The 19151-nt window shown below is 37.7% G+C and overlaps 1 protein-coding gene across 5 annotated transcripts in view; it reads right to left on the bottom strand.

Annotated features, from left to right (window-relative positions):
- Positions 1-1814: 1814 nt before the first annotated feature.
- LOC132237502 (butyrophilin subfamily 1 member A1-like) overlaps positions 1815-19151 on the bottom strand; it is a 51651-nt gene continuing 34314 nt past the window's right edge. For 2 of the 5 annotated variants that reach the window (XM_059702050.1, XM_059702054.1), the window contains 6 exons: positions 18585-18623; positions 18421-18441; positions 17704-17724; positions 4614-4637; positions 3641-3667; positions 1815-3465 (listed from right to left, as the gene is read on the bottom strand). In XM_059702050.1, coding sequence (XP_059558033.1) covers positions 2936-3465; positions 3641-3667; positions 4614-4637; positions 17704-17724; positions 18421-18441; positions 18585-18623 — 662 coding nt within the window. In that variant the 3' untranslated portion in view covers positions 1815-2935. The remainder of the gene's footprint in view (positions 3466-3640; positions 3668-4613; positions 4638-17703; positions 17725-18420; positions 18442-18584; positions 18624-19151) is intronic. The other 3 variants (XM_059702051.1, XM_059702052.1, XM_059702053.1) reach the window with 3 other exon arrangements.

The raw sequence follows: 19151 nt of genomic DNA, 5'->3' as shown, positions 1-19151 counted from the left end.
AGATGATTTCTTTCTACTTGATTCTTATTATTACTACTAGAGGCCTAGTGCACAAAAATTTGTGCACTCAGGTGGGGGGGGGGGTCCCTCAGCCCGGCCTGTGCCTTCTCGCAGTCTGGGACCCCTCAGGGGATGACCACCTGCTGGGTTAGGCCTGCTCCCAGGGGGATTGGGCCTAAGATGGCAATCAGACATCCCTCTGGCAGCCTGGCAGCCCTTGGGGGATGTCCACTTGCCAGCAGGGAGCAGGCCTAAACTGCAGTAGGACATCCTTAGCGCTACTGAGGAGACAGAAGAGGCTCCCAACACCACCACTGTACTGGCAGCCATCAGCTTGGTTGTGGCTGAGCAGAGCTCCTCCCATGTGAGAGCACCCTGACCACCAGGGGGAAGCTCCTGCATTGAGCATCTGCCCCCTGTTGGTCAGTGTGTGTCATAGTGACCAGTCATTCCCAGTCCTTCTGCTGTTAGGGTCAGTTTGCATATTACCCTTTTACTATATAGGATAGAGGCCTGGTGCACGGGTGTGGGCCAGCTGGTTTGCCCTGCAGGGTGTCTCAGATCAGGGTGGGGGTCCCTCTTGGGTGCCTGGCCAGCCTGGATGAGGGGATGATGGCTGTTTGCAGCTGGTCACACCCCCTTCAGGGTGGGGGTCCCCACTGGTGTGCCTGGACAGTCTGGGTGAGGGGCTGAGGGCCGTTTTCAGGCTGGCAGGCAACTGAAGCTCCCAGCCTCTCCTTTTTTTCTGTTTTTTTGTTTGTTTGTTTGTTTTGTTTTTTGTTTTTATTCTGGGATTTATTTACCTTCGATAGCTGTCACTGGAGCTGAGAGCTGGCTCCAGCTCTGAGGCCTGGCTCCAGCTCTGAAGCTGCGGCTGGCTGAAAGCAGGTATCTGGGTTTTTTAGCTTCTATAATTGAAACATTGTTGCCATGACTGCCGCTCTAAGCTCTGAGGCCGAAGCTGGCTGAAAGCAGGTTTCTGGGGTTTGTTTAGCTTCTATAATTGCAACATTGTTTCTTATACTGCAGCTCACAGCTTGGCAGTGGCAGGCGGGGAATGTTGGCTTCCTCCATCACTGGAGCAAGCAAGCCTCCTGTTCGCTTCATCTGCCTGGCTGCCGGCCGCCATCTTGGTTGGCAGTTAATTTGCCTATCACCCTGATTAGCCAATGGGAAGCGTAGCGAAGTTATGGTTAATTACCATGTTTGTCTATTATTAGATAGGATTTGTTTTTTCAAAGTGAGAATAGAATTAGGCGGATAAAGAGTTGTAAGTTTAAAGTAAGGAGAATTATTAATTAAATTGACTGTGTAAAAACAAAGAAATGCTGGAGAAGTTTGAGGATGACCAGATATTGCTGAAGCCCAAGGTGGGACAGGTGACTACATTTGTACAGAGGAACCCATTTGCTCATGTGTGAGAATTTCTATAACATATTAAGTTGACAGAATGAGAAACTGACAATTAAATTCATCCATATTTGGGGTTTTGTGAAGCTTATATGAAGGATGGACAATGAGGCCAGAGATTTTTCACTTATTTGCCAGAGAATACTTAAAATTGTACACCATGGTCCCTAAGTAGGAAGGGTAGGAAGTGATTCAGGAGTGATGATGACTCAGGAGAAACTGAGAGCCCTAAAGAGACCTACACACTGGAGGAGTAGGAGGAGCTAAGTAACCAGGCACAGAATGCTATTTTTTCTGTTTCACCTGATTATTCAACCTGGATGCCATGTGCTGCCACTCATAAAGGGAGGGTGCACCAGGTAGAAGTAGAGTCCACCACAAATTACAAATGTCCAACATATAAATGGCTTAAAGATATAAAAGTTTATTTCTCACTGAAAACAAGTCAGGAATTAGCAATAGATAAGTTTTGACATTGTCACAAACCCAAGCTCATTCTGTCTTCTCTGCCGTCCTATCATTGACATGGTCAGAGATGGCCTTAGAGTTCCATCCATCACCCACGTTATGGCCATCAGTAAGCAAAGACAACAACAAGAGCACACATTTTCCCTTTAAGGACACACCACAGAAATCAAACACAATAATTCAGCTTACAAGGCCTTGGTCATTATTCAGTCACATTCAGCAGGGGAGGCTAGACAATAAAATACTAGGCTGCCAAAGGGCATTGTAATAATTAGAAGACCCTATAACTAAGGAAGGAGGACAAATTTGATAGGGAGAGTTATTATCTGATAGATAGATCACCTGAATTAATCTGAAAGATAATCATATTATTTTGAAATTCTTAAATACATATAAATATAGTAGAGTGTTAAGTTTCTTATATGGGAACAGAGGGTTAAGTTGTTTTATTTTCTAAGTTTCATTTCTCAGGCCAGTGCACCTGTACACTCCCTTTGATATTAAAAAAAAGTGATTGAGGAGGTGATTTAGCTGCAGAAAATGTATACTGTACCCAACATACAAGCAGAACTGTTAAGCATCATCAGGCCGACCCCACCAGGAGCCAAGCCATCATCTCATCACCTGACAACCAAGAAAAATGGTTGAATTCTGCTGACCTCCAAGACTGCATGTAATCGCAGTCTGTTCCCAACCTCACTCCAGTACATTTTCCCTATATAATCCTGTCCCCTGCACCTGCTGTAAGACAGTTTTGGATGCTTGTAAGCTCCCTATCTTCTTTGTTGGCTGGCCTTAATAAATGCCTTGCCTTATATGATTCAACCCTGTCTTTATTCTTGGACACGACAATAGGAAGCCCGAGCACACCCTGGGGTTTCTGGTAAGAAAATGATATGAAGGGCAACCATCAATCTGTGTGCCAGACCTTAATCTTTAGAATGAACCAGAAAGATAGAAAAAATAATAATTAATGGCTGGTGGAGAGAATTGTGATAATCTTTGGGACCTAATGTCATCATTATTCAGGGGCGAGTATACATGTGAATTGCAACAGTCACTTCTCCTCCACATGGACGATGCTCAAGGGCCCTGAACCAGAGGACCAAAGTCTGAAAAGTGGTCTTAGGACACCATAGAATGTGTTCTTGGGGAAGGTGAAAATATGGGACCCATCTGTCATGTTACAGAAAGATACTTCTCCAGCCTCATAATCCAGGAATACCCCCACACTAAGGGGTCTTTCTCTTAGAGTAAGACGAGTTTCTGGGGAGGTGAGAGCCCAGTATTCCCCGTCATAGAGCCTGATGGCCCAGAAACCATTCTGTGGGGACATTGTGACCTTCCCCTTCCTTTTTACATTATCCCTACAAATTCCCAAATCCCAGGACTGCATGTCTCCAACCTCTACCTCCCAGTGGCATTTCCCTGAGCTGATGTCCTTCTGACCCAGCACACAGGGAAGGGAGTCAAATCTCTGTGAGGAGTTGGGTAGATCCTGACAAGGCTCTTGCCAGGTTACTCGTTTCCCATCTTCAGACAGGAGGAGGACAGGGTGGGCAGTGGCTGCATCCAGGATCACATTTACTGCAAAGACAAATGGACCATCATGTTTCCTGGAAAAGACTCTTTTGCCTGGGCCAGTGGGTCCCCATTCTGTGAGGGCTTCTCTGGTTCTGGGCAGACCCAGCGCTCCTCCACTCATCTTCCCCTGACAGTGCCTCCAAAGGAGCAGGGTCCCTCTGTACCACCACACACTCACCAGCTCTCGATTCTTCTTTCTTCCAAGCTGCAAGAAACATATCAACATGAAAACCCACCACCTGAAAGATAAAGCTCCTGTCCTCCCAGAATATCTGAGTATGAATTCTGAAGCATTAATTCAGGAATGAAAGCAGCAATGGAAATACTTGTCCATGTACTTGCACCTCTTTTCACAGCCCACTGAGTTATATCTGACTTGAAGAACTGACTACCCTTATGTTCTTCATCTTACCTTTGCATCTGATAAGTGTCTATAACTTATTTAGGAAACTGGAAAGAAATAAAGAATACTACCTTTCTAACCAAATATATATTTTTTGCTATGGTTTTCTCATCTTTTACCTATCAAAGCATAATGTGACATACAATATTTTTTAAAAGCTGCTATTTGTCTTTCTCTGACTGGATTATTTCACTTAGCATAATAATGTCTAGGGCTATGCATGCTGTCAAAAAAGTAAGATATTTTATTTTTTACTGCCATGCAATATTCCACAAATACCATACAATCTCACTTATGGAATCTAATGAACAAAATAAACTGAGAAACAAAATAGAAATAGAGCATGGATACATGGAATGCTGACTATTGTCAGTGTGGGAGGGCTGGGGGTTGGATGAAAAAAGGTAAAGGGATGAGCTAAAGAACATAAATGCATAACCAATAGACACAGAGAACAGTGGTGATGGCCAAAGGCACAAGGGAGTGGGCTGGGTGGAGATGAGCAAAGAGAGGGGGGAATGGGACATTTGTAATAGTGTCAAAAATAAAAGTAAAGTTAAATAAAATCTCTAAAATTTAATATTTCAAACACAGTATTATCTGTTAACATATTAAATAATCTATTGATTTCATAAAATGTATGTTTTGGAGTTTCTTTGATTTTCAATATTAGTATATTGCATGCAGTAGGTTAATTTAAGTTATGTTTGATAATAGCGTATTTTTCATCAGAGTTCCTGGCACTCACCGGCATATGATGATTCAGTCCCAGCTGTAAGAGAACAAAAGAGAAAACCATTCTTTTTTTTTCTTTCTTAGCTTTTTTGTGTTTCCTCCATTGTCTCTTTGATTTATCTCTAGTTTTGTCACATTTCTTCTTCTGAATCATTTGGACTTTCCTTTCTATGCTATATCTTCATATTTCATTTTTTTCAAACATGATGTTAAAACTTAGGTGAAGATTAGCTAGAAATAGGAAAGCGTCAAAAGGTGGGAGGGGAGGAGGAAAAATGTAAAGAGTGTGCTTAATTAAGGACAGGAAGGAAGGAGGAGATGAGGAAGAACTGTGGCTTGAACTTCAGAGAAAATGATAACATTTAGAAAGATAAATGCTCGTTGCTGACTAAAGTATATTTTGTTGCATTATTGTACCTTATTCTACGGCCACATGGGTAGAATCTAACAGAGACAGACAATTGGAAGTTTTGAGAGATAATCATAACTCATTGTCCTTGACTTGAGTCTTTCTCCCATCACCCACTTGTAGGAGCAAATTTAATTAACATAGGAAGTGACATCATGACAGAAAGTAGATGTGGCTTCCTGTGGTATAAACAATATCAAACATTTGTCTTTCATTGAAGCTTCTTTCTACCTCTTTTCAGAATAAAATGCAAGCACACTCACATGCACAAAACAGACATTTTAAAAAGTAATGAGGAGAATACAGGAAAAGCATCCATCTGACCAAAGCTGCATCTGCAGCACTAGTCATATGAAGCCTGCCACATACATTAAAGAGGTATATTCCCAAATGCCATCCAATTTGAAACAAAAGTATAATAAAAATATTATTACTAAAGGGAAATACTATACTTTCAGAAACATCATCCTAGGAGCTTCTCAAGTCATTTACAAAAATATAATTAGAATATATATATATATATATGCACTAGAGGCCCGGTGCATGAAAATTCATGCACTCAGGGGGGTCCCTCAACCCAGCCTGCACTCTCTCACAGTCTGGAACCCCTTGAGGGATGTCTGACTGATGGCTTAGGCCCGCTCTCTGGTGGATTGGGCCTAAGCTGGTAGTCAGACATCCCTCTGGCAGCCCAGGAGCCCTTGCGGGGTGTCCGACTAACAGGTTAGCATGCCTAAGCCATTAGTCTGATATCCTTAGTGCTGCCCCAGAGGCGGGAGAGGTTCCTGCCACTGCCGCTGTGCTGGCCAGCCATGAGCCAGCTGCTGGCTGAGCGGAGCTCTTGCTGTGGAAACACACTGACCACCAGAGAGCAGCTCCTGTGTTGAGCGTCTGCCCCCTGGTGGTCAGTGCACATTATAGTGGCAGGTCATTCCTAGTCTTTCTGCTGTGATGGTCCGTTTGCATATTACCCTTTTATTTTATAGGATGTATATACACACATAAATTCTTCTCTATACATAAAAAAAATCGCACTTTGTAGAAATATCTACTTTGCCATGAAAATGCAGAACTATAAAGAATAAACACTATAGTGGGTAGAAAATAAGACAGGAAAAATTGTGTAAAATATTTCCATACTGCTCCTTTTCTTTCCTTCTTTGCTAAATCCTTCCAACAACGTGATGATTGCTGAAGGGAGAGGTGGGGGTAACTAGAGGGGGCATAAATGGTGATGGATGGAGACTTGACTTGGGGTGGTGAACAAATAATACAGTGAAGAGATGATGTGTTGTGGAATTTTGCCAATGAAACTTGTATAATTGTGTTAACCAGTGTCACTCCAATAAATTCAATAAAAAGAAAAAATATTGAATACTTGTGAACCCTTAGGCTATATGATCAAGGGGAGTGGAAGACTGAGACTCATGTTTAAAGTTGACCAAAGAGTGACATCAGAATTTACACATCTCTGATAGGACAATGGATAGGGAAACGTACTCAGCAAGTTTGTTGACTACTTTCCTTTCTTAAGGTTTCAGGAAGTATCAATTGCATAGAAATTGGTCTTAACACATAACAGATATTCAGAGGATGCTTTCAATATATATTTCAATATATATATTATATATTTTAGAAACTGTGAGTATATCAATCTAATGCTCTTTATCTCACCATTTCTTAGTGAAAATGTAACAAGTCTCTGGAGAAAAAAGAAGCCAATGCTTGTAAGGGAGAAATGTTATAGAATGAAAAAAGAAGAAATAGAAAAAGTAACAGAAATGGAGAGAACATAGAAGAAGTCCATACATGAAAGTTGGTTAAAAAGGATAAAATATATTAAATAGAGAAAGAAACCTCAGTAATATTACTAATATGATTACCTTAATAATTGATATTATTTATAATTTTATTGTTTGATGAGTCAGTTCTTATTATTGAATTAGTGATGTGGTATAAAATTGCTTACAGAACTGACTTAGAGAATACTGAATCACTGGTCCTAAGAAAATGCAGGGTTAGTTTCTGGGCACATCTATTCACAATATTTTTGTTCACCTATGTAACAAAAACTTACTGTATTTGGATTTCTATCTTACTTTATGCCTAAATGAGCTAATATAAACAAAAATCACTTGAAAGGAATGGAAGTGAGGTACTAACAGTGGAAGAGTTAAAATCAATTAACCTAAGTTTTTCTTGGAAAAAATTCATACATCACAAACATTAAAAGTACAAAACTTAAAAGATATATTGTTAATATAATTATATGGACAGAATGGATCTGCCCATATTGATTGCAACAATAAGAGAAATCAGAGGTAGTATGGGAGAAATTAAATAGCAAATGATGATGGCAAAATTCAGTTGAGAAGATATCAAAGCAAAATGATAAAGAATTGCATATGTTAGAGTCTGAAAAATTTGATCATTGAGAGTTGAAGGCAAAAATACAATAAAAAATGAAACACACAGTGAAATATGTTAATTGACTTGCCTTTCTCTTGTCCGTCCTTATCTGAAAAATGAAAGGAAGAAAGAACCAGTTCATTAAGAATGAGAGCACAATGTCAGGATGGAGGACAAAGATTTGAAAACATTTTATAGTTTGCTCCATGGTTTCAATTGATCTGTATCTCTGATTCATCAAACAGAGACAAAACTGTTTTACATTCTCCCACCCATTGATGCAAAAGGAATTAACAAAAAAATAGGAGAAAGCACAATGGGAATAAGAAAACTGGAACATCAATCATTTGTGTTTCATTGGGCTTCCCACTTTTTTCACAATAAAGTGCAAACTCTCTCATTTATATGAGCTGGTACTTAAAAAACGATGAGGAGGTATACCTTTAATCACCCATCTGTCCCTGACTGTGCCTGTACCTATTATCATATGAAGCCTGCTCTATAAATTAAAGAGATATATTACTATGTTCTGTTCCTTTTGGAAACAAATTTAAAATAGAAAAAAATAGCCGAAACCGGTTTGGCTCAGTGGATAGAGCGTCGGCCTGCGGACTGAAAGGTCCCGGGTTCGATTCCGGTCAAGGGCATGTACCTGGGTTGCGGGCACATCCCCAGTGGGAGATGTGCAGGAGGCAGCTGATCGATGTTTCTCTCTCATCGATGTTTCTAGCTCTCTATCTCTATCCCTTCCTCTCTGTAAAAAATCAATAAAATATATTAAAAAAAAAAAGAAAAAAAGAAAAAAATATCAGTAGGAAAAGAAGAATGTGAAACATTTAATGATTATATTAGTGTTGTATGAAAAAATATTTTAGATTTATCCTAGGATGATGAATTTTCATGCTATAAAATCTCTCATTTAATAACACTTGGAGAATTATTGATAGTTTAGAAATGGCCCCTTCAACTGGAATACCTATAAAGGTCCCAAGTTAACAGACATTTTCTAGAAAAATATGAACAATAACCATGTGCCTATTTTCCTAATCTACTTCATCTCACAATATTCATCATGAAACTATGGCAAGTCTCTGGAAGAGAGATGAAGTCACTGTTGTAGGGAAAGAAAGGTATTGAATCAAATAGGGTGTGATGGTAAATAAGAAAACAGAAATGGAGATAAGTTAATAAGAAAGATGTTCATGTGCAAAAACTGGGGGTGAACAATTGTACATCCAGGAACAATAGCATATAGAGAAAAGGACAGGCAATGACAAAGACACCAAGAAAGAAGTCACTTAAAGAGGTTTTAGATGTAGCGTTGTACGAAAAATGTATCAAGTAATTTCTGAAGATCATCTGGGAAAAAAAACCAAACATATTTATGTAGCTCAGCCTGTGTGCCTCTGTGGTTGAGTGTTAACCTACAAACCAGGAGATTATAATTTCATTCCTCATCAGGGCACATGCCCAGGTTGCAGGCTCAATCCCCAGTAGGGTGTGTGCAGGAGGCAGCCAATCAATGATTTTCTTTTATCATTGGTTTCTATCTCTCTCTCTCCCTCTCCCTTCTTCTCTGAAATAAAAATAAAAATATATCTGTGAAACTACCATGGAAAATAAGCATAAGATTAATTTTTTTTTTAAAAAAATTTGAAGGTAATGTCAAACATAGTGTGATGTAGATAAGCACATGTATGTACATCATGCACACAAAATGAAGATACCGACAATGGCCCCTTTTATCTAGAGAATATTCTACCAAAAAAAGTGAAAATGAGTGGATTAATTAAATTGATAAAAAAAATTAGGAATAATTCTGGTAGTTACCTTCTAAAAATGTACAGGACTATTTTAAATATTATTTAGAATTTTATTACTCAGTTTGCCTTAATATGGTTTTCGGCTGCTACTAAATTTATGTAGCCAGTTCTCATTTTTGCCATAGCTCTGTTGTATAACATAGCCCAAAACACGAAAACTGAGAAGCTTGAACCATTCCTGCTAGATAAAATACAGAGTTAGGTGCATGAGTGTCCCTATTCAAAACAATTTTTTCTCAATCAATGAATACAGAACCTTGTTATATGTGAGTTTCTATTTCAATTCATGCCCAAATGAAGCTCATCTTCATTAAATCTCGGGAAAGGAAAGACATGAAGTAATAAATATAAGTAAAGCGAGTTCTAAATCCAATGACCTGGGCATTTGTTGGACTAAATGCTCACACCAGTTGCTGAAAATGCCAGTGACTCAGAGGTATATGTTAATAAAATGTACTTGGCAGAAAGCAGCATCCTTATAGATTGAAGAGACAGGGAAATTCAAAGCACTAATAATGGGTAGAATTTTGAAAAGATATGACAACATTCAGTTAGAAGATAAGACAAAGTCCTGTAAAGTATGTTGGAGTTGAAGAAGATGATCATTGATAGTTGAAGGTAAAGGTACAAGTAACAGATGAAACCAAGAGGAGGTACACAGGAAAACACATTAATGAAACTTATACTTTTTCCTGTGAATTTATCAATGAAATAAAAGTAAAAAGTGCCCTAGCCAGTTTGGCTCAGTGGACAGAGTGTCAGCCTGCAGACTGAAGGGCCCCAGGTTCGATTCCAGTCAAGGGCGCATGCCTGGGTTGCAGGCTTGGTCCCCAGTGGGGGGCCTGCAGGAGGCAGCTGATCAATGATTCTCTCTCATCATTTATGTTTCTATCTCTCTCTCCCTCTCCCTTCCTCTCTGAAATCAATAAAAATATTTTTTTAAAAAAGGAAAAAGAACCTAACCTACTTATTAAAACTGAGGGCAGAATGTCAGGAAGGGAGAAGGACAAAAATGGAAACACTTCCATAGTTTCCTTTGTGCTTCAAACTGACCCCCGTGTCTGAGAATAGAAGCCTAAGCTCCAGAGGCCTTCTCATTGGAGGAAATGTTTTGCTTCCATCCATCCCTCAATGACAAAGGAGCTAAGATGGGAAGTGATACCATAAGCAGAGGAAGGTGAGGATTTTCTCTGGGGTAAATAACATCCATCACTAGTCTTGTATTGGGCTTGTACCTTTCTCCAAATAAATTTTAAACACACACAAAGGAATTACTTTAAAAAAGTTGAGAAAGCAGAGTAAAATCACCCATTTGTCCCAAACTGTGTAGCAGTAATCAAATGAAACCTATTACATTCATTAAAGAAATATATACCTAAATTCCATTCCCTCTGAAAACAAGTAGACATATAAAAAATATCAATAGGAAAAGAAGGATGTTAAACCTTTAATGATTATATTAGTGTTGCATAAACCACTTTTCTATTATATTTTAATTTGATTGCTCCTCATGTCCTATATAATAAAAGCCTAATATGCTAAGTGTCAGGTCATTCAGACATCTGTTCAACCAATAAAAACATAATATGCAAATGAAATGCATACCCTCACTATGATGTGCACTGACCACCAGGGGGCAGATGCTCCGGCTGGTAGGTTACCTTGCTGATTAGGACTGAGCAAGATGGGCTGGACATGCCCTGGAGCTCTCCTGCAGTCCCTCCCCAACTGGCCAACCTCCTGCGTCTCTTCTTGGCCCTAATGGTGCACTGGTGGATCCCTCAGCCTGGCCTGCACCCTCTTACAATCCAGGACCCCTCAGGGGATGTCAGAGAGTCGGTTTGGGTTTTGGCCAGATCCTGCAGGCCAGGCCGAGTTACCCCACTGGTGCATGAATTCATGCACCGGGCCTCTAGTTATTCATATAAAAATTCAGAATGAATAGGTATATTATCATTGAACCTTCCTTGTGATAAAAATCCTTTTTAGAAACATTTTAAAGAGATTAAAGTCTGCAGAATTAATAACTGTGGTAATAATAACTCAAAGAAGACAGAACAATTAGTATGTTTAGAAGAAAACAGAAAAAAATTTATAGAGTACTTGTATATCTTGGATCACTTTGGAATATGTACAAGAACTGTGGGAAAATGAGACTCAAGTTCATATTTTATCAATGAATGATATCAGATTTACAAAACCTTTAAATATCAAAGCATAAAAAACTTCCACTGGGAAGTTTGGACTTTCTCATCTCACTGGTTTGAATACATGACTGATGTTCTCTTTGAGAAACTATGTGCTTATTAATCTAATGGCCTTCTAATTTCGTGTCACCAAATTCTTATTAAAACTATGACAAGTCTCTGAAAAGAGAAAAAACTACAAGGAAAAAAATGATATGAAATGGGGGGGAAAGGAATTGAGAAAGAATGAAATGTGTAGGTAAACTAAAATGGAGAGAAATTAACATGGGACAAGTCCATAACCAAAATATTGGGTGAAGACAGTAGACATCAAGGAAAAGAGCAGGGCAACTGATGGCATATAGAGTAAAAGGCAAATAATATAAAAGACACCAAGAAAGCAGTCAATTTAAAGGGGTTTGGGAGTAACATTGTCAGAAAAATTACCAATTTTTTCCCGAGTTCCTTCTGAAAAACAAACAAAAAAGATCAATGTAAATATCATGCCAAAGAAGCATAGAGAAAAATTCTAATTAAATCTATAAGGGGCGCGCGCGCGCATACACACACACACACACACACACACACACACACACACACACACACGCTGGCAAAGAGCTTTCTTTGTCCAGAGAACATTTTGCAAAAAAAACGAGAAGAGGTATTAAAGGAAAGAATTTACTTAATTGAGAAAAAATTTAGGAACAGTAACTCTGTTGTTATATTTTAAAAATAATCTCGATCTCTTTTAACATTATTTAGACTTTTATTGTTTTGTTTGTTAGTTTATTAAATTCTCAGCTATCGCTATATCTCATAAATTCTTGTAATTTGGTAGCTGTGTTGCATAAAGTAGCCACAAACATGGAGTAGAGGCTCTAGAATCTCTGCTCTCCGAGAAAAGAAAAGGTGGAAAAAAGGTTAAATTCCTGGGCAGCTCTTATTTACAGCACTTATGTCTATGGATTAATACATAACATACTTTTATTGTATTTGAGTTTCCATTTTAAGTTATGCCTGAATGAAACTTAACTAAGCCATGAAAGAAAGAAAAATGACGTTTAAATGACAGTGGATGGGTTTTGAAATCACATGGCCTAAGCCTTTCTTGGAGATACTCAGACATCAGAAATCTTTAAAATACCAAAACTGCACAGGTATATTATTAATAAATTTGCTTGATAGACAAGATTGAGTATTGCATTGATTGCAACAACAACACAAATGAAAGAGGTTATGATAGGAGACAATGAATAACAAATAGAAAAAAATAAATAAAAATTAAGTGAAAAGATGTGTCTGGTGGCGAGGAGGGTAATTGACAGTTGAAGACATAGGTACAAGAAAGGATGCAACAAGTAAGGACAGGAAAGTAGATTCCTGCCTTTCCTTTTTCCTGGCCACTCTTATCTAGAAAATGAAGGGGAGAGAGAAAATAATTCACTCAGAATGAAGGCATAATGTCAAGAAGGAGTAGGACAGAAATTTGAAACCCTTTCATAGTTTACTCCCTGGTTAAAATTGAAGGGTATTTTTGAGACTTGGAGACATACGGTTCCAAAGGACATCTCAGCTGTTAGAGACAAGGTTGGATTACGTCTTCCACATCTTGGTGAAAAATAAGCAAATACAGGAAATGGCACAGGAAGAGAAAGTAAAATAGGACTTCTTTGGGGAAAACTGTACTCTTTACTCATGTATTTTCCTTGGCACTTCTCCTTTTTTCCTGAATAAAATGCAGGCATGCATGCACACATGAGGCAGGTACTTAAGTCACGAGGAAGCAAACAGCAAAAGAACCCATGCATACAAAAGTGTAACTGGAGCAGTATATAAAGCTTGCACAATCATTAAAGAGATACATTGCTAAATTTCATTTAATATGTAAACAAAAAAATTGAAAAATATTATTATTAAAGGAAGGATGTTAAACTTTTATGATTCTATTAGCAATGTATGAAAAATATTGTAGTAGTCTCTGAGACTATAGCTTCTCATGTCATTCACATAAAATTTCAAAATTGAGAAATACATTATAAGTGACCTTCTTAACAATATTAAGGTCTACAAACATTTAAAAAGAATTGCAGTTTACTCAATTAATAATTATGTCAATAAAAATGCAAAAAATACAGAACAATGACTATGTTAATTAAAGGATATAATCTAAGAAAATTTTTTCAAAATACACATGTACTTGGGACCACTTAGGAAATATGATCAAGGACAATGAATGGAAGAGTGAGCCTAAAGCAAACACTAGACAGAGGAATGATCTCTGAACCCACACAGTCTTTGAAACAACAATAGATGGAGAAATTTTATTCAGCAAGTTTGAGGTCTTTTCTCATAAGGTACTAACTTAATGAATGGACATTTTCCAGAAAATAAATATAGAATGTAAACCGTGTACCCATAAGTCTCATCCACCTTGTCTTACAAACTTCATAATGAAACTCTGTCAAGATTCTGGGTGATAGAACAAGAGGATTTTTATATGGAAGTAACATAAAAATGAGAAAAGTACAAATGGGAAAGAATGGAAGGTAGAAAAACAGAAATGGAGAGGAGTTCATAAACAAAAAAATGGGGAGAGAAAAGTAGACACCCGGGAGAGAGAAAGCCAACAAATGGCATGTAGAAAAACAAACAAAGAAAAAATAGAAATTATTAAAAGACACCAAAGTGGTCATTTAAATGGCATTGGAATAAAAGATTGGCAGAGAAATTTCTTAATTTGTTTCCAGATATCACCTGAAAAATAACGTTGAAAAAATCCTTGTAAGTACTATGAAACAGAAACACAAGGAAAATTCAAATTAGTGAAAAGTTCCCATGCACCAGGATGCAGACACACACACACACACACACACACACACACACACACACACACACACACACACCCCAAAGGTAGATTAAAGCTACCTTTTGTCCTGAGAATATTGTACAAAAATTAAAAGGAAAAAAGGGATGAATCTACTAAATTAAGAAAAATTGCATGAATATAAGTTCTGGTTGTTACTTTATAAAAATGTTTTTGATCCCCTTGACATTATTGAGGCTTTTATTATACCTTTACTTAAATTTAGTATATTTTTTGGTTGTTACTAAATATACAGTATATATAATCAATTCTCATTATTGTGGCAGCTACTTTGCATAAAGTAATCACAAATGTAAATTAGCAAATACTGAATCGTTGCTTCCAGAAAAAAACCCATAGGATTTTGTTCTTGGTGACTCTTTTCACATTTTTGTCAAGCCATAAATACAGAACCTTGGTCATTAGCTCAATCTCTTCTCAGAAGAAAATGAAAACACACACCCATACATGAGAGATTTACCTAAAAAGAGATGAGGGAGCAAAGAGAAAAGGTAACCATTTATCCAAACCTGTGCCACTCCTACATGCATTAAAGAGATATATTTCTAAATCCCATTCCCTCTGAAAACAAAAAATTGAACTGAAAAAAATCATTTAGAAAAAGAGGACATTAAATACTTTTGTTGTTGTTAATCCTTACCAGAGGGTATTTTTCCATTGATTTTTAGAAAGAGTGAAGGAAGGGGGGTGCGGGGGGAGAGAGAGAGAGAGACATCCATTGGTTGCCTCTTGCACTCACCTGTACCAGGGCCAGGGATCTAACCTCAACTCAAGTACATCTAAATCTCTCGCCGCCCCCCCCCCCCAGGGGTGGGGGGTGGTGGGGGCAGGCTGATGCTTTAACCACTGTGCACCAATGGACAGGGCCAGGACATTAAACTTTTAATGATTATATTAGTTTTTTATGAAAAAATCATTTGGAAACATTGAAGGACAGTGCCTTCTTGAGCCACTCACATTGAAATATAAAGAATTGAGCCCAGCCAGAGTGACTCAGCTGGTTGAGCTTGTTACTGTGAACCTCAAGACTGCTGGTTCAATTCCTGGTCAGGGCACTTACCTGGGTTGTGGGTTAGATCCCATCAGGGCACAAACAGAGGGAAGCCAATTGATGTTTCCTCTCAAACAGATGCACCTTTCTATCTCCTCCCCATCCTCTTTCTGAGCATGTCCTCAGGTGAGGATTAAGAAATAGTTCAGAATTGAGGGATATATTATCACTTAAATTTCCTCAATATATAAACACATTCTACAACTATTTACAAATAATTGCAGCCCGGCCAGCGTGGCTCAGTGGTTGAGCATCGACCTATGAACCAGGAGGTCCCAGGTTCGATTCCTGGTCAGGGCACATGCCCTGGTTGTGGGCTCCATCCCCAGTGGGGGGCGTGCAGGAGGCAGCCAATCAATGATCCTCTCCCATCATTGATGTTTCTGTCTCTCTCTCTCCCTTTCCCTTCCTCTCTGACATCAATAAAAATATATTAAAAAACAAAAAAAAAACCCAAAGAATTGCAGATTGACAAGTTGATTAGTGTGTCAATAAAATTTTTTCAAGAAGTAAACGTATTATCAGTAAATATAAAATTTCAGGAAAGTCGCGTGAAATATTTTTATACCTGGTAACACTTAAGTAATATGATCAAATATTTACATTTGAAAATGAATGATATCAGAGGTTACAGAAGCTTTTGAAGCACAATGTGGAGAGGATGTGGGAGAAATCCTTAAGCAAAGTTCAAGATTAGAATACTAGACATTTAGAAGTATGAATCTGCTCTCCAAGTTTGCTTAAGATGGGTCCCTGAATTTGGAAAAAATGGCAGAGGTCCTAATTTAATGGGCATTTTAAAGACACTGTATATAGAGTGGAAATCATGTCCTGTTAGCATAATCCTCTTCACCTCACAAGATTCACAGTAAATATGCCAAGTTTCTGGGAAGCAGAAAATGCCAAAGTTTATAGGGAAGGACAGGTATGACATGGAAAAGGGAAGAAACAGGGAAGGATGGAAGTTATGAAAAATAAATAGATGGAACTTAATATGTGAGAAGTATACAGACCAAAATAATTGAGGAAAAAGGACTTTCAATAGAAAGGTGAGTCAGTGAATGTCATAGAGGGGAAAAGGCAGATAATACTAAAGACATCATGTTGTTGTTATTTGTTTGTTTTTTCTAAAATATATTTTATTGATTTATTACAGAGAGGAAGGGAGAGGGATAGAGAGTCAGAAACATCGATGAGAAAGAAACATTGATCAGTCACCTCCTGTACATCTCCTACTGGGAATGTGCCCACAACCAAGGTATATGCCCTTGACAGGAATCGAACCTGGGACCCTTCAGTCCACAGGCCAACACTCTATCCACTGAGCCAAACTGTTCAGGACATCATGTTGTTTTTTAAAGGTTTGGCAATGAAGGATTGTCAGAAATACTTTACCAAATTTTTATTGGAGATTTCCTGAAAAATAAAAGTGAAATAGAATATATCATGGGAAACAAATGTGAATAAAGTTCAATTCATTGTGAAACTCGCATGCATAATCACACCTGTCATGTTTGAGAGGAAAACACAACACAAATATGTAGGAACAGTGGCTGAAAGCTCTCATTTACTCAGAGACAATTGTTCCAAAATTCAAAGGGAGGAAAGATCTGAATATAGTGAATTAAGCAAAAACAATTTTAGAAATACAGTTCTGTTAGTTACCTTTTAAAAATATTCAGCCCTAGCTGGCTTGGCTCAGTGGATAGGGTGTCAGCCTGTGGACTGAAGGGTCCCGGGTTCGATTCCGGCCAAGGGCACATACCTGGGTTGCAGGCTCGATCGATCCCCAGTAGGGGGCGTGCGGGAGGCAGCCAATCAATGATTCTCATTATTGATGTTTCTATCTCTCTCTCCCTCTCCCTTCCTCTCTGAAATCAATACAGAAATATATTTTTTAAAATGTTCATAATTTATTTTGAAAGTTTTATAATTTGAGTGGGTTTCAAGCTTTTACAAGTTCTTTGGAACTAAATATAATATAGGCTGGGGCAAAGTAAGTTTATAGTTGTTTGCTGAATAATATAGTAATTAATAAATAAAAAAGATTAAGAGAATATTATTCTCTGATTATTCACAACTTTAACCTGCTTTTGAACCTGCCTGCATTCATGTCTCATGTTTACAATAGGCATGCTGTATATTTAGTTGCAACGATAGATTGACTTGGACAATATTGAAACAGATTTTCTGGAGGAATTCTGAGTTAGGTTTGTAGGCATCTAGGAGAAGTGCAAAGTAGTGAATTGGCCAATCAATAAAAAGGCAGGAAATGTTAGATATATCAGAAAGCAGTCATTTTAAGGTGTTTGGGAGAAAAGTGATATGAGAGAAAATTTACCCAATATCTTCAGAAGTTTGTCTGAAAAACAAAAGGGAAAAATTAATGTAAATTTTATTAGAAACACAAAAAATTAAAAATATTGAAAACTATGTATGTAAACTTAAACTTGGGATGCAGATACAAAACAAATATGCACACATACATACACAAATGCACACAAACGTGCCTACACACAAATATGCCTGAAAATTCCCTTTTGAGGTAATTAAACAGGGTAAAATGAATGAATTATCCCAATTGAGGAAATTATGCAAAAATTAGTTCTGGTAATTAACTTAAATTTTTTCTGTGATTCCTTTTGACATTATTTATTTTTTATTATTAATATTATACTGCTATTGTTCTTCCTTTATTCTGCACTACCCACCCCTTCCCTCTAGTAACCATCATACAGTTTTCTGTGTCTATGAGTTGTTGTTTGTAAATTTTTATTGTTGAGAGTATTACTGATGTCCCTTTTGTTCCCTTATTGACCTCCTTGACCTTTCTTCCACTGCCTCCCCCCAGGTCTTCAAGACACTATTTTTTGTGTCCTGAGGTCATGCATATATGCATTTAACTTCTTTGGTTAATCTTTCCAGCCCACCTCTTCCCTCCCCGCCCCCCCGCCCCCCCCCCCCCCCCAGCCCCGGCCCTCTCCCCCATTGCTTCTGAGAATCTTCAGTCTGTTTCATGATTTCATGTTTCTGTGAGGTTATGTCATGGGTAATTTACCAATTTTAGGCTGAAGTTCTCCTGAAAAATACAATAGAGAGATCAATGTAAATATTGTGGGAAACAAATGTAAATAAATTTCAAACTTATTGTAAAATATGCATGCAACATTAAACCTATCTCGATGCAGAATAATACAGACATGCATTCTTACTCACACGTACCAATAATAGATGAAAGCTCTTTTATATCCACAGAATTGTCTGCAGAGAATAAAATGGGAGAAAATAAATAAATTTAGTTAATTGATTAAAAAATTAGAAATATGTTCTGCTGGCTCCCTAATAAAATTGTTCTTGATCCTTTTAGTACTCAGGCTTTTCTTATCTGATTTATCAGGTTTAACAAATTCCTTGTCTGTTATTAAACATGTATAGTCTATTCTCGTCATTGTTCTAGCTGTGTTATATAAAGTAGTCACAAACACTTATTTAGAAAATACTGAAAGAGAATTGGAGTTCATTTCTGAACATTTTTAGTCATATTTTTCAATTATCCCATTAATACAGACCTTGTTTTACCAGTATATTAGCTTCTATTTTAACTGATGCCTGAATGAATATTATCTTAAATACATCATGTAAAATGAAGGAAAATTAGTATTAAGGAGCAGAGAAGGGGTTCTAAATCAAATGCCCTGAGTCTATTTATCTTGGATGAAGCTTAGACATCAGAAACTAAAAATTCTGAAACTCCACAGATACATTTTTTTCTACTTTACTTGACAGAAA

The sequence above is a fragment of the Myotis daubentonii genome, chromosome 6 (assembly GCF_963259705.1).
Source record: "Myotis daubentonii chromosome 6, mMyoDau2.1, whole genome shotgun sequence".
In the NCBI taxonomy this organism is placed as follows: Eukaryota; Metazoa; Chordata; class Mammalia; order Chiroptera; family Vespertilionidae; genus Myotis; species Myotis daubentonii.
This window is presented reverse-complemented; position numbering and strand designations above follow the sequence as displayed.